The sequence below is a fragment of the Clarias gariepinus genome, chromosome 12 (genome assembly GCF_024256425.1).
Source record: "Clarias gariepinus isolate MV-2021 ecotype Netherlands chromosome 12, CGAR_prim_01v2, whole genome shotgun sequence".
Taxonomy (NCBI): Eukaryota; Metazoa; Chordata; class Actinopteri; order Siluriformes; family Clariidae; genus Clarias; species Clarias gariepinus.
Window position 1 is genome coordinate 5,137,244 of NC_071111.1, and position 16,004 is coordinate 5,153,247.

General features: G+C 42.4%; 1 long non-coding RNA gene and 1 gene segment (V, D, J or C); one reads left to right on the forward strand and one right to left on the reverse strand.

Moving 5' to 3' along the window:
* Positions 1–9,754: 9,754 nt before the first annotated feature.
* LOC128534605 (uncharacterized) lies at positions 9,755–10,955 on the reverse strand. The gene is made up of 2 exons (XR_008361499.1): positions 10,901–10,955; positions 9,755–10,224 (listed from the first exon to the last, which is right to left on the reverse strand). It is a non-coding gene; the product is annotated as an uncharacterized LOC128534605 (long non-coding RNA).
* A 333-nt stretch (positions 10,956–11,288) lies between these two features.
* LOC128534687 (Ig kappa-B5 chain V region 2699-like) lies at positions 11,289–14,430 on the forward strand. The segment is given in 3 exon segments: positions 11,289–11,337; positions 11,436–11,607; positions 14,259–14,430. Coding segments are annotated over 3 exon segments (393 nt in total).
* The last annotated feature ends 1,574 nt before the right edge of the window (positions 14,431–16,004 follow it).

Here is a 16,004-nt window from a genome sequence, read left to right on the forward strand (position 1 = left end):
CAAAGACGGCGCGAAGGGCCTCGACGTAGCGGTGGTATCGAGTGGTGATGGTGCCTCCGGTGCTCCATGTGGCTGTAGCCCAGTCGAGTGCGCGACCTGTGAGATGCTGAGTGACGAAGCTCACCTTTTGTGGATTGGTCAGGTTTGGAAAGTCCGCTAAGTACAACTCGCAGGCGAGCAGAAACCTTCGGCAGCCTTCCGGATCTCCTCCATACCTCTCCGGAGGAGCGGGGCGCGGGAGCGACGATGCTACAGGTGGCTGCGGAGCAGCCGGGGGCACTCTAGCCGTTGCCAGCTGGCTAACGCTGCACGCGAGGTCATGGACGGCGCGTGCCAGGCTTCCGATTTCCTGCTGCTGGTCTCGCAGGTAGCTATGTAAACGTGCGTTTTCGTCGGGCAGGGGAACTCCTGCTGCGTCCGGACGGGTCCGTTCATCTGTCATGATCTCTGTGTAGAAGAATTGGACGCAAAATGCAGGTATAAGTTGCAAACACACGTGAGTCTTTTATTCAGTCTTTTTTGGGGCAAAAGTCTTCCCACAATTCTCTTCTCCTATGAAATGAAACAAAACCAAAAATAAACATAAAACAAACGAACAAAAGACAGCCTCCTCAGGCTGGGTCTGCAGGCGGGCACAAAACACTACCAAGAATTAACACCACTGTAACACGGGTCCTGCGCTGCGCTCGGCTGGTGACTTAACCGTGACCTTGACCTCGCTGCTGGTTCACTACCGGCCTTACCCCGTTCCTGCAGACTCGGCTTACTCCTGAGGAGGAGATAGGAGAGGGCGGTGAGGTGTGAGTAGCATGTAGGAAACAAAACATGTGAACAACAGTGAACGGACAAGACACTACGGGTTCAGCTGGTTTAAATAAGGACACACAGGGGAGAGACACAGGTGTACGTGATTTGTGATTAAGTGAAGACATACCAACGTAGACACACTAGGGGGAGACAAAGCTTCGGCTCAATAATCCGGGGAACCGGATCTCACTCCCCCGGACTGTGGTGGCACAGATGTGACACAGATGCAGGATTATTTTTTTATAATCTAAATAAAAATGTTTTTTTAAACGTGGGCTATTGTTATTTACATGCAATATTTGTTAATTTAATTTAAATGGGGTTTGCTCTCCGGAATGTTGAGCATCAGGATCCTCTTCTTTACTTTCCTACGTAGAATCAGCGCTTAATCGCACGCATTAAGTTTTGTAAATTCGTTTAATGTTTAATAGTAAATAATGACCCCCGTTGCGCTGTACCACCGCTCGGAAAACCTTATGAAATACAAGTTTAGGACAATTATTATGATCTGCCACGGCGTGCGCGTGTGATGGGTGTACGCCCAAATCTACTATAACTACTCCCTCACTCCGTAGGCTCCCTGAATAGGCAGCAAATGGACGCAGCCGCCTATTTGTGCCGGCTGCCGATAATTAACGTTAATATGATCTCGGGCTTGCTCCGCATTATAAAAGCAAGGCGCGGTGGTTTGTCTGAGGTCTGGGAAGTACGTGATGTAATGGAGAATATAAAAAAAAAAGCATGTCAGTGGGGAGATGTGACGCGGCCCAGGCGCTTTAAACAAGGACACTAGAATTCCGCCCTTTGATCTCTGCGCTGAGAGATCTCCCGCGGCATCTACACTCCCGCACCGTGCCCGCCCTCGCAGCCCCGCTGCCGAAGAGGAAAAGTGTGGTTAGGTTTTTGCGTCAGCGAGAACTCGCGCCGGCCATCGACAGCGGGAGAAACGCCGTCACGAGGGAGCGTGCAGGAGCGCTGCCAGTTCTGCCACTCCGTGCACCAACACATAGCATCAGCTGTGTGCCCGCATGCCAGTGTGGCACAGCCCCCGGAACTGCACATGCACAACCGTTATCCCATTCTTTCCATTCTCCCTCCTTCAACACTTTCCTTCCCCATTTTACCTAAATAAATCACCCTTTTCCCGTAAGACCTCTCCTCGTGTCCGTGCTTTATGGTGCCGCCTGTGCAACATGGGTCGAACCCGTTTACAGATCATAACAGTCTACTGTATTTCATTCTTATAATAACGCAAAAACACAAGCGGGGCTGAATGACCAACATCAGCTGACGCAGTAGAACGTCCTGACAATGTTATAATTTTTATGGTCATTTATTTTAGTTAATAAATCTACTATAAATTTAAAGAACACAAGATATAAGACGACACAAAACCCTACACGCGTCTTTTCTAATTACACGTGATAAACTTTAAAGGCTCACTGTGTTAACATGTATTTGGTTTAAATTTGATCCTAATAAGATTTAATTTAATTTAAATTCTACATTTGTATCGTCATTTTAGTTCTGTGATTATAAATTTGTTTAACTACAATGTTTTACTTGATTTTATCCGCTACTACCTGCAGTTCTAAAACTCTGTCTCATTAATCCAGCAGAGAATGAACTAAGGCATGAGGCGTCAGCCTGTAGTTATATAGCGCCACTCAACGGTAAAAGCCAGCAAACGCACAAAGCCAAACGGTACCGCCGAGCGCGGCGACGGTAGGACCTACATTCCGATTGATTAACCACTGTAGTATACACATTTTAGTATATCTTCTCAGAGGACAATATTAAACTTGGATATATTTTAGAGCAATCAATGTGCAGCTTGTATAACAGTATATATTTACTGTCCTCTAAAAATAACTCAACATACAGCCATCAGCTCACCAAGATGGCGCCGGTGAGGTCGGCTGTCGTCACGACTGCTCCGACCCATTTTACTTTGTTTTCGTCTTTAAAGTTATCTTTCAGTAACTTTAAACCGGCTAATTTATCTCCATTGAGTACATTAGTTATGATAGAGACACCCTTGTTTCTATTGGTATACAATGTACTCACAATTCGACGTTTTTAACTCCGGATCCGAGCTGGCCTAATGAGATCCTAAGGGAGAACAATGGACGACGCGAAGCGGCGGCCCGGAGGGAAACAAGTCGGCGTCAGGAACAGGCTGAGAGCTCGTGCACACCGCACACCTCTGCCTAGCATCCTGCTCGCCAACGTCCAGTCACTGGAGAACAAACTCGATGACCTCAGGGCCAGGATAAAGTTCCAGAGAGACATTCGAGACTGCAATCTCCTCTGCTTCACCAAGACATGGCTGAACCCAGCGGTGCCGGACCACGCCATCCAGCCGGCCTAGTTCTTCTCGGTTCACCGCATGGACAGGACACGGGACTCGGGGAAGTCAAGGGGAGGCGGCGTGTGTTTAATGGTGAACAGCAGCTGGTGCAACAGCGCAAGTGTTGTTCCTCTCACACGCTCCTGCACACCAAATCTGGAACTACTGTCCATCATGTGTCGTCCTTTTTATCTACCTCGGGAGTTTACATCGGTCATAATTAGCGCAGTTTACATTTCACCACAAGCGAACATTGACACTGCCTTATGCGAGCTGCATGAGGTAGTCACACAGCACCAGACACAACACAGAGATGCTGCGCTTATTGTGGCAGGGGACTTTAGTGCCAACCTCAAACGTGCAGCACCGAACTTTTTTCAGCATATCACCTGCCCCACCAGGGGCGAAAGGACACTGAACTATTGTTACACTACGGTCAAGGACGGCTACAAGGCTCAATCTCGTCTTCAGTTTGGTAAATCCGACCACGCCGCTATCTTCCTTATGCTAAAATACAAACAAAGGCTGAAACAAGAAGGACGGACCAATCGGTGTGGAATTCATCGGGAAACTAGCCGATGATACCATGGAGAAAAAGACTATTAGAACGTTTCCCAACCAGAAGCCGTGGGTGGATAAAACCATCCGCGATGCTCTGAGATCTCGCACTGCTGCCTACAACACGGGACTTGCATCAGGGGAAATGGAACCATACAAGGCTGCGTCATACAACGTCCGGAAGGCGGTGAAAGAGGCGAAGCAGCGCTACGAAAGGAAACTAGAGTCACAACTCCAACAGAGTGACTCTAGGAGCTTGTGGCAGGGATTAAGGACAATAATGGATTATAAAGCACCAACAACCGGTATGATGAACGCGGACGTTACTCTGGCAGACGAGCTGAACACCTTCTATACTAGCTTCGAGGCTGCAGCTAAAGACGCTAACAATGCTAATGCTAGCGGTGCTAACGGCTGCAGACAGGAAGACACTGCCAGGACCGGAAGCGCGTTCATCATCACCGAGCATGACGTGAGGAGAGCCTTCAAGAGAGTGAACACCATGAAAGCAGCAGGACCAGACGGCATCTCAGGTCGTATTCTCAGAGCCTGCGCAGACCAATTCAATTCAATTTTATTTTATTTATATAGCGCCTTTAACAATGGTCATTGTCTCAAAGCAGCTTCACAAAGATGAAAGAAATTCATAAAAAAATTATAATAATAATATATATAAATAATAATAATAAATTGTGTATGTGTGAGAAAAATGTGTCTAGATAATAATGAGATGAATGAATGAAATTTCTCTGATGAGCAAGCCAAGAGTGACGGCGACAGTGGCAAGGAAAAACTCCCTGAGATGGCAATAGGAAGAAACCTTAAGAGGAACCAGACTCAACAGGGAACCCATCCTCATTTGGGTGATAACAGATAGAGATGATATAACACCATGTGTGTTATGCAGCTGAAAATACAGTACAATATAACAGAAATTCTTTAAATTAACATGAAGTCCAGTTCAACATAGGGATGAGTCAGTAGGTGCAGAGGGCAGATGAAATCTGAATCACTGGGAGCACAGGAGCAGGATGTGTAGCTCCAACCATAATAAGGCAGAATTCAGCTGGAGCTGGTCCTCCTCTGGATGCCACAGGATCCTCACAGGGTTGGCCTTTGTCTACTGAAACTGGTACAATCTCCAGATGCCTCGGGATGGGTAGAAAAGTACAGAACAGATGGAGAGAATTAGCCCAAAACCGTTCTACTGATGATGCCATCTCTCACCTCCTCCACACATCACTCACTCACCTGGACACTAGGAAAGGGAATTATGTTAAAATGCTCTTCATCGACTACAGCTCTGCATTTAATATCCTTAATCTCCTCCACACTCACCACCAAGCTGGAGCACCTGGGACTCAGCTCATCTATGTGTCAGTGGATCTCCAACTTCCTAACTGGCAGACCACAGGCAGTAGGGATGGGCGAACATGTCTCAGCCTCACTCACTCTCAGCACTGGAGCCCCCCAGGGCTGTGTTCTGAACCCCCTGCTGTACTCTGTGTACACATTTGACTGCGTGGCCACTACCAACTCCACCGCCGTCATCAAGTTTGCTGACGACACTGTTGTGGTGGGCCTGATCACGAACAACGATGAGTCGGCCTACCTAGAGGAGATTGGAAATCTGGAGAAATGGTGCCAGAGAAACAATCTCCTCCTGAACGTCAGCAAGACAAAGGAGCTGATTGTGGACTTTTGTACAAAGCAGGAGAGGAACTACCAGACCCCAGTCATCAACAGCAGCCCAGTGGAGAGAGTGGACAGCTTTTGATACCTCGGTGTTCACATCACGCAGGACCTGTCATGGTCCTGTCACATCAACACCATGGTGAAAAAGGCCCAGCAGCATCTCTACCACCTCAGACGCTTGAGAGACTTTAGACTGCCCTCCAAGGTGCTCAGGAATTACTACTCCTGCATCATAGAGAGCATCCTAACGGGAAACATCACAACCTGGTTCGGGAACAGCACCATGCAGGACAGACGAGCTCTACAGAGGGTGGTGCGATCAGCTGAATGAATCATCCGCACCGAGCTTCCTGACCTGCACTCGATCTACAGCAAACGGTGCAGGACTGAGGCCAGGAAGATGGTGAAGGACCTCAGCCATCCCAACAATAGACTGTTCTCTCTGTTGCGGTCTGGGAAGCAATTTCGCTCCCTGAAGACCAATACAGAGAGATTGAGAAGGAGCTTCTTCCCGCAGGCCATAAGGTCTCTCAACCACAACACAATACGGACTAATATCATCTCTTTTACAACCAACACTAACTGGGCATTCAAGGCCACTATGGACACTATGGACACATTCATGCACACTTTTTGCACTATATACTTATACTTTCATTAAGGATCACTGCACAAATAACTTTAAGCATAAGTCACTTTATGCATATTTGCACACCTCAGCCATTTTTACATTTCTTATTTGGACAAATTTCTATTTTCTATTTTCTTTTATATTTCTATATTATATCTATTTTGTTCCTATTTGTACAGTATATTTTTATTTTATTTTACTTAGCACAGTATATTTTACTAGTTAATTTTTGGATAAGAGCGTCTGCCAAATGCCAAAATGTAAATGTAAATGTAATTTAATTTTTTTTTTTTACAATATTTCTTTGTACTGCAATGTATCTTTATTTACTGCAATATATCTTTATTTTTACTTGCACAGTATATTTTACCAGTTAACATTATTTTCTACCATATTTCCTTTATTCATATTTATTTCTTATGTTTAAGCTTTTATTTTAAGGTCACTGGTAGTCAAAAAAGCATTTCACTGCATGTCGTACTGTATATGACTGCGTACGTGACAAATAAAATTTGAATTTAAATTGTCTACATACCAAAATAGCTGGCAACAAAAGTTAGTAAACCTGAATTGTCTACATAACAAAATAGCTGGCAACAAAAGTTAGTAAACCTGAGCACCTGTAAGGCGACTTCAAGTGGAAGGTGGAGAAACGCCATGTGCAGCTGTGGTGCTCTGGTGAATTCCATGCCCAGGAGGATTAAGGCCATGATAGATACCAACAGTGCTCACACAAAATACTGACACTTTAGACACAGTTTTGACATGTTCACTTATATTTTCATTGCCTGTTATGTAGACAAAGTCAGCATGCTGAGTTATTATTAGAGGACAGTAAATCTGGACTGATATACAACCTGAACATTGACTACTCTAAAGTATATCCAATTTCCATTTCTATAGTATTCCCCCTCGAGAATATGTAATTAAGTGGTTGCTGAAATGTAAAACAAATCAGGGGTGCGTTTCCCGTACAACGATGTAGCTCTTTACTTAACCACCATTGTACGATGCAACGTTGAAGAAAATAACTAACTAGTCACAAGTGTTTCCCAACACCATAGTACCTGTGTCGCACTTCCATCGTTAGAACCATGTTGGTTTAATCTGTCGTTCTTCTTCTTCTTCTTCTTCGATACAATAGCGGAGTAGTGCCATAGGCACATATCGCCCCCTACTGTTAAGTGTTTTTTCTCTCTCTTCGGCTCGCATTCAATGCGCTTTCGCAGTGACGTTACATAGAAGTGGTGTAATAATGTCACGAACGCAACATTCATTATTTTCATTATTATATATACAATAAAACATATATAGGCATACACAGTTTAAATGTGCTCTTTTCGGATAACAAAGTCTATAACTGTTAGTTATATTTCATTTTAACTCATTTTTTTTTATTTGGTCTTGAGACATAAGTACAATTAAAATAAAAAAAGAAATTACGGGTTTTGAAAATGCTGGGATTGTGTTGTGAACACCTGTTACCTATTTTGCTCAAGATCATTTCCTATATAAGTCCTTTTACATACAGACATGTTTTAATGAGAGTTGATGTGACACGAAAACCACAATTTACTAAAAAAGAGCTTGAAGTTCTTTTGGAGGAGGTGGGAAACAATCAAATCTTGCTTTTCTCCAAATTAAAAAACACAGTGTGAAATCGCACAAAAAATTTATGCTTCTGGAAATGCGTATGAGAGAAGCCCAGAGGAAGTCAGAAACAAGTGGAGGGACTTTGCAAGTGTGACCAAACAAGCAAGTCCAGTGGTGGGCTGAAACTGAACCCCTCCAAAAGCTGCCATGTAATTGTAGTTACTGCAATTCTCCACAACATTGCAGTCAAGGAAAATGTCCCGCTTTTTAATGAGGAAGAGGGGGTCTTTCTGGTGCTGCTGTGGATGAGGAAGATGACACTTCTGATGAGGATGATGATGATAATGTGATAATGATGATCCTTCGAACAAACATCAATGCAGAATGCATCCTGTATTTTTTTTTGTTTAAATGAATCTCGAATGAACTTAATATTTTGTTTATTTTCCTACATGGTTTCCCCCTTTCAGACTCTCTTTTAATACTTTTGCAAACAAGTAGGCTATATATATATATATATATATATATATATATATATATATATATATATATATATTATATAATAATATAATAATAATTAATATATAATTAACCTATAAATAGTCCATATTCTACTTCTACTTCTGAGAGCACAACACAATACCACATGCTTATTTATAGCATTGTTGTTGATTTATTTGGGTACATTCATTGAATATATATTAAGTAATATTTTAAATAGGCTTGCACTATGGTAGTGTATATATATTTTTTTTTTCTTAGTGCTTAATACTTTGTGCACTGTATATGTTGAACAAGTGTTGAATAAGTGAACAGTACAGATAACATTTATTATAAGTGAAAACCTCTAACACTACAAATATTGTTATGAGAAATTTCTTTGTTTTTTTTAACAAAGATACTCACTTGAAAACTCACCTTTTTGTTCGCACAAACGAAACCAAGGCTGTGCTCCAACCGGCATAAATAATGCTTTCGTAGGGCACTTCGAAGGGAGAATAATTGTGATGGTATCGCTGTTATATCATTTTAAAGTGAATTTCTAATCAAAATAACCGAAAAATGAATAACCTAATATCTGAGCACCAAAACATTAAGTTTTCCAAATCGCTTAAAGTGGTTGGGAAAAATTTTAAAAACTAATAGAGCGTAGGGTCGTTAACTGTGAATAGAACACACCCAGCTGCGGCAGGGAACTATGCTTCTAACCACAGGTCGAAGGCTGTAGTTCCAACCACGTAGGTTTGCGACGCTGTTTGCGAATGTTCGTTTGAACTATGGTTTCGAGAAACACCGAATTGTTGAACTATGTTGGTAACGACGGAACTTGCGACCATAGTTGGCTAACGATGCTTTTGGGAAACGCACCCCTGATCAGGCATTTCACCCTGTTAAAGAAGCAGATGTAACTGCAGTATGAGAAGATGCTTTAACATCGCAAACTCACTTTCTGACACAATCAGTGAGAAAGAATCTTTTTACTTCTATTGACTATAATTGTGCAAAAGCATTTTATTAATTCTTCCCCGTACTGAATTTTAAAGCTAAATTCAGCTATTTCAAGCCTCTTTGGATTTCACTAGGGGCTGGTTAGTCAACACTCACACTGTTCCTGCCACCATTTCACAAAAGTCTAAATCACAAATCCATCTTTAACCACCGATAGGATGAGACAGCTGTTAATCAATCACCTCACACACCTACCAGTTCTAGGAGTGTGTGTGGTGAGTCATATGTGTGTTATACTGTAGTCCTTATAGATTTGGATTCAGTGGTTTAGTATAAATGTACCACACTGGAATTATAACCTTTAATGTGTCAGGTATCAATAAAATACATCAAAGAACTCTGAGCTTTTACACATGATAGAGATGAAAGAAGAATAATAGTCTACATATTAATCCTGTCTTAAGGAGAGAGCAGTGAGGTGTAAGTGAGATTTGCATGAACAGGACTGAATAGTTTCATTTCTCCCAGAATAGAACAGAAACTTCACCAGATGTTCAACTTCCTTCAGTCAAACTCACTGAAGCACAACACACAGCACTGAATCTACAGCTAATCCCACTCTCTCATCACACTGATCATCACTATTAACTCCAATAAAAGAACAGACAACGTCCAAAACTCAGCTTTATTTCAGCAAAAACTACAGGAAGAGCAACAGGACAGTGAAGAGAGTAAAGACAGAAATGTCAGCATTGTGTAGAATTGAAACTCTATTGTGGATGATCATAAGCAGCTCTATGTTAAACTCTATCTTGGATCCACTAGTCTTCACACTGACTCTTTCTGAACGTGACTGGATGATTGACGTTGTTATGGGAGACCTTACAGCTGAACTCCTCCCCCTTTTCCCAGAGGTCTTTGCTGAGGGTCAGGGTGCTGCTGCGGCTGTAACGGCTGTTCTTCTCTTCTTCTGCGCTGGTCAGAACCCCGTTCTTCACCTCTGAGCCGTCCACTGTCCAGCTCACCAGCGCCCCCTGTGGAGAGTAGCCAGACAGCAGGCAGAGCAGCGAGGCCGATCCCTCAGACAGCTGCAGAGGGGACGGAGGGAGCAGAGACACGGAGGGCTTTACCACGACACCCGCTGGAGAGGAGAAACACACACACATTATAAACACATCATATACACGTCATTTACACACAATTATAAAATATGTTTGTAACTTTGTGGAACTGACTGATCTTACAGAGTAATTAAGTCTAATAAAGTCTGACTTCATGACTGAGTTTCATTGAGTATTTTATTATTTAACATCAGTTTCAGTGCAGAGACAAAACACACATGTTCCACACTGTCATTTATCTAGAAAAAAATTCTTTTTCATAACAAATGTTATTACTTTATAGTTCAAACCTTCAGCATATTTAACTGCAGCAAATACAAATGTAGCTGATTACAGAAATATTCATTGTTTAACACAAACACACACAGCAGCTTTCATCTGGATTTTACATCAGCACACACTAACTATATTTATTAAATCTTTATTATAGAGTAACTGCAGAGTTATTGCATGTGGAATATATAGCAAGTCTTTAATTATTACATATTTAACATAAATAATTGGAGATTTGTTTAAGAAGATTTATATGGGATCTGTTCTGATACTGAAATGTATTCCTCATCAGAGCAGAATAATACACAATAAACATCAATTATACAATAATAAACATATATAATCTGTTTGGTTTAGATTAAATTATTTCCACAATTAGTAATTCTCTATATGGATTTGATTTAAAAAAGAAAACACACTTACTGTTGATGATGAGTTTGGAGCCTCCACCAAAAGTGTACCACAGTGATACATTCTAATGAAACCATCGTACAAAAACCTACATCACACTGCAGTGCTCACACACACACACACACACACACGCACGCACGTACACACACACACACACACACACACACACACACACACACACAGACACACAGACACACACACACACGCACGTACACACACACACACACACGCACGTACACACACACACACACACACACACACACACACGCACACACACACACACACACACACACTTTGCATTAGCAGCCCATGCTTCAGTGCTCTGTGAGTGTTTATAGCCCTGTGACTTTAACACTTCATGACTGAGAGCTGCTGCTCAGCAACTTCACCCACAGCAACCATGACTTTGATCAGCGTCTTCATCTGCACACTGGCCCTCTGGACTCAAGGTGAGAGTTTAACATCAACTCACAGCCTCACACACTTCATTTCATACTAATTCTACAGCACTTTACAGCATAGAAACACAATCTATGTTTCTCTTCAGGATCCAGAGGTCAGGTGACTGTGACTCAGACTCCTTCAGTGCAAACTGTTGCTCCAGGAAACACCGTCACCATCAACTGTAGAACCAGCAGCTCTACTGGCAACCTCCACTGGTACCTGCAGAAATCTGGAGAAGCTCCTAAACTCCTGATCTACAATATTAATAGCTTACAGTCAGGGACTCCAGCTCGTTTCAGTGGCAGTGGATCTGGTACTGACTTCACTCTGACCATCAGAGGAGTCCAGACTGAAGATGCAGGAGATTACTACTGTCAGAGTTACCATTATATCAGTAGTAGCTATGTGTTCACACAGTGTTAGAGCGTGGTACAAAAACCTGGGTGAGTGAGAGAGCACAGAGAAGCACTGCTGCAGCTGGGAGCGACTGCAGGTGCTGAGGGGGAGGATGTGATACAGCACAATCACACACACACACACGCACGCACGCACGCACGCACGCACGCACACACACACACACACACACACACACACACACACACACGCACACACACAAACTTTCCTTCAAATTAATTATTTATTTAAAACTTTTATCCCATTTTAAAAACTTATGGAAATATTTTTATATTCATATTTTTTTTGTTGAACAAATGATTTACCAAAAGAAATCTTTAAAATTAAAAGTAAATTTCTCAGGAAAATAATTGAGCAGAGACTGACATTTAACTGGACATTTCTTCATTATCCCACCAGTAAAGTGATTTTCTGTATAGAGTTGTTAAAACACAACACAGTTAAGAAGCTCAGCGTTACAACAACAGTGCAGATCGTTTGACTAATCACACAAATCACACAAGGTCTTCATCAAACTCTGACCAATCATACACCGCCCAGTCACACGGAACTAAAGTGCACATTAAAGTTACTAACTGAATCTTCTAGATGTTGAATATCAGTCATTTGGCAAAGGAGTGTGCTGCAGGATGTTCAAAGTCACCTGAATAAACGACACAGTGTTAAGGAAAAATTAATAAATAATAATAAGTTGGTGGTTACACAAATGCACTAAGGAAAGAGAACTTGAAAAGAAGAAAGCAAAATAAAAATAATAAACACTGCACAAGAGAAAGATGGGATAAGAGCACATGTTTGAGATTTTGTTTGGGGGGAAAATAAGAAGTAAGGCGTCACATACTGCTATAAGCCCCGCCTCCACGCTGTGGTAAAATACATTCTCCTTTTAGTTGTGAGATTTAACAGAATTTAATGCAGCGTAGAAGCGCCCTTACCTTAGTACTGCCTCACCAACATGTCCACAATCACTCCACGGCCCAACGCTCCCCTCTTATTCCTGTTGGTGCTCCCACACTTAACAACATATGCAGTGGCGCCTTATTGAAGCACCTCCTCATAACTCAATCAGTGGCGATTTCTTTAAGAGTGCAAGGGAAGCTTGCTTCCCCTATAATGTCACAAAATTAATGGTCAAATTATGTACTATTGTATTAACATTTTATTGACTAAAAATGTGTTAAAAAACATTCATCTCAAGGATGAGTTCAGAATCAGTTAGATATAACAGGTCGGCTGACTTGATTTTCTTCTCATACATTCCCGTAGCGTCACAGTTAATTTCCCCGTTGAAGCCCAGCGTCCATTGACTTCAATGCGGCTGCTTTAAACGTTTTTTTTCAGTGCTTTGAAACTAGACGGTCATTGGATAAACGCTGCGATTATGTCCCGCCAGGACGCTGGGCTGCTGCATGATGATTGGAGGAGCTGTTTAAAGGGCGGGACCCCTTTTTTGATTGACAGCATGTCTTAAGTATACATCAGTGCTACAGACATCCGAGTACTGTCCCATGTGGATTTGCAGGTGAAGTGGTAAGACAAACTGCTGCGCTCTGTATTGTTTGCTGGTGATATAAACCTATTTTGTTTGCACAAATCATTCTTTAAATAATAAAAAAAAAATATTATAGCATTCTTGCCTTTTCTCCATGTTTCAGCATTGTAAAGTTAGTTCGTTCATGTAATTAAAGTAGTCGTGGAAGGGGAAACTAGCCAGCTATCAAGCTGTGCATAATGGCAGACGCAGACGGTGCTAATATTGTTGACCTGCTTTTGGATAAACCATTTAGTAGTCTTCATTACGAGGAGAGACTTAGAATTAAACGGCAGGGCAAACCAATGCCCAAGATTGATCTGGTGCAAAAATCAGGAAAAAAAATAACAGGTCTTTTCAGCTCTCCTGGTATGACAAGGTGAACTGGCTGACTGGAAGTGCTGTGACAAAGAAAATGTACTGTTAGCCATGCCTGTTGACAAAACCTTCTCAGGGAATGGGATGTGTTTAAGTTTTGGGGATCTGGATAACTTTGACATGAAAAGTGCAAAGAACATAATGAATTTTATGATAAAGGCCTAATATGAGCTTCCCCTGTTTCAAAAGTTAGCCGCCGCCACTGAACTCAATTGTATATTCTCTTTTACAGAGTAACGTCAAAGAGTGTTTCACTACAGTACATCTATTCAAACTTTATTGACCTCAAAATACAAAAAAAAAACAACAACAACAACAACAAAAAACACAAAGTACAATGTATAATGTGTGATGGCGGGCTAATGTTCAGTACAGTCGCTTCTCGCACACACACATTACACACTCACTGACAGCTACGGAAACACACCTACAACCAGTGTGTGCCTAACAAGGGTGCGGGCCACCTTAACTCATCTGGGCTGGAGGACAATCAGAGGACGCCATGTTCCCACAGCTTGTGACCCATTGAAGGGCCTCTCTAGTTCCACCCAGTGAGTATGGATTATCTTTGTGTTTACTCACACGTATCTCCTGTCTCCACAGACTCAATGCTCTAGGAGCCTATTTCGCTAAGAAGGAAGCTGCCGGACTCACGCTCTCACACACGCTGTCTCTGCCTGCCTCGGGCCACCTGCTCAATGCTGTGTGTGTCACCTGCTCTCTGCACCTCAGGGCCACACAGAGGACATCATTCCACCTGAACTTTGACCTGTGAACCCATTCCCCTGGGCGCCTTCAAAACCACATTGCTTTTAATGATCATAACTACACTAAGACTACATACTTTTGAGTTGCATTGCAGTGTGCTTTATAAAAAGACAGTTTGTGATTGTGACATCTGGTTCTCGTGTGCCAGACCCTTTACGTGTGTTATGGTAAACTTAGAGAATTGCAAAAACATTTACAACTAAATTATAGTGTAATGGTACACAAAAGAGTAGTGCAGTAAGGGATTTGAAGGGATTTGGTGGATGATTATGGATTCCACTTGTGTTTTGATTTGGCCACATCACATCATCCACATCACAACAGTGCCAACCCTCTCCAGGCAATGGAGGGAAAGGGAAAATACTGCCCTGGAATAACCTTACCTCAGTGTCTTCACCTGCAGGAGATACTTTACAAACACTATTCATCATCATGCAGGGCTTAAAGTATTCCGGCACCGTGCCGGATCTCCGGCTTGTGGCCGTGAGGGAAAAAATTATAATATTTTAGAGCCTGCGCATGCGGTTTAATATTTTAGAGCCAATTTATTTCACCTACAAATCATATGAGAGAAACGCAGCTTTAACTAACGTTACGAGCCTATCAGAAGCAGAGAAGGGCGGGTCCTTGCAACACGGTATGATTGACACCCATACGTCAATGTCACGTTAGCGTTGTCGGAGAAAAAAAAATGGAGCGCAAGTTTATGAAGCCTGGGGATGATGTCCTAGAAATCGATAAAGGACTCAAAAATAAATGGCCCTGGGCGTGGATTGAAGAAAGTAGAGAGAAAAGGCAAGCCTTTTGGCAGTTGGTGCAAGAAACTGAGAGAGACCGGGGCTTGTTTCTGCACGATTTGCTTGAGAAAGCTACTGTATGCCAGCAGCGGTAAGAAAGTGCTTACTCGTCATGATTTAGACTCTTTTCATAGAGCCGCTGCCCGTGCACTCAAACTTACCACGACGTTGCCGGGAGCAACTGTTACAGCTGACACACCATTGTCGATGACTGACCGTGTCTGCGATTTAAAAATACGTTTGTGCACATTTATAGCAGAACATGATTTGTCATTCAGAATTTCGCATACACTAGTCACCCTGTGTAAAAAACTGGCAGAAGACAAAAAAGCATTAACTAGCCTGTCGGTTTCAAATCAACATGTGAGTTACATGAACACTCATGGAATTGCATTACAGTTCAAAAAATGTTTGTCTGAGAAACTAAAAAATTGCATGTTCCCACTCAATGTTGATGAAGCAACAACCTTGAATATGGATAAAATACTCAATGTGCTTGTTCGAGTAGTAACAGAGTAATAACATAACATCTGGCAAGCAGAAAAGTCAACATTGCAAATGCCCCAAACCTCATGCTGGAACTTAAAGATGTCATGCAGACTTATGGTCTTGAGTGGAGACAAGTTATCAGCATCCTCCTTGACAACTGTGTAGACATGAGAGGAAAAAAGTCTGGGCTTGAAACTCAAGCAAGGAAGGAGAACCCATACCTCCTTGACGTGTCTGGAGACACCGTGCACATGGTTTCCAATGCTGCCAAGGCCCTCATGAGTCCGTTCAGCAC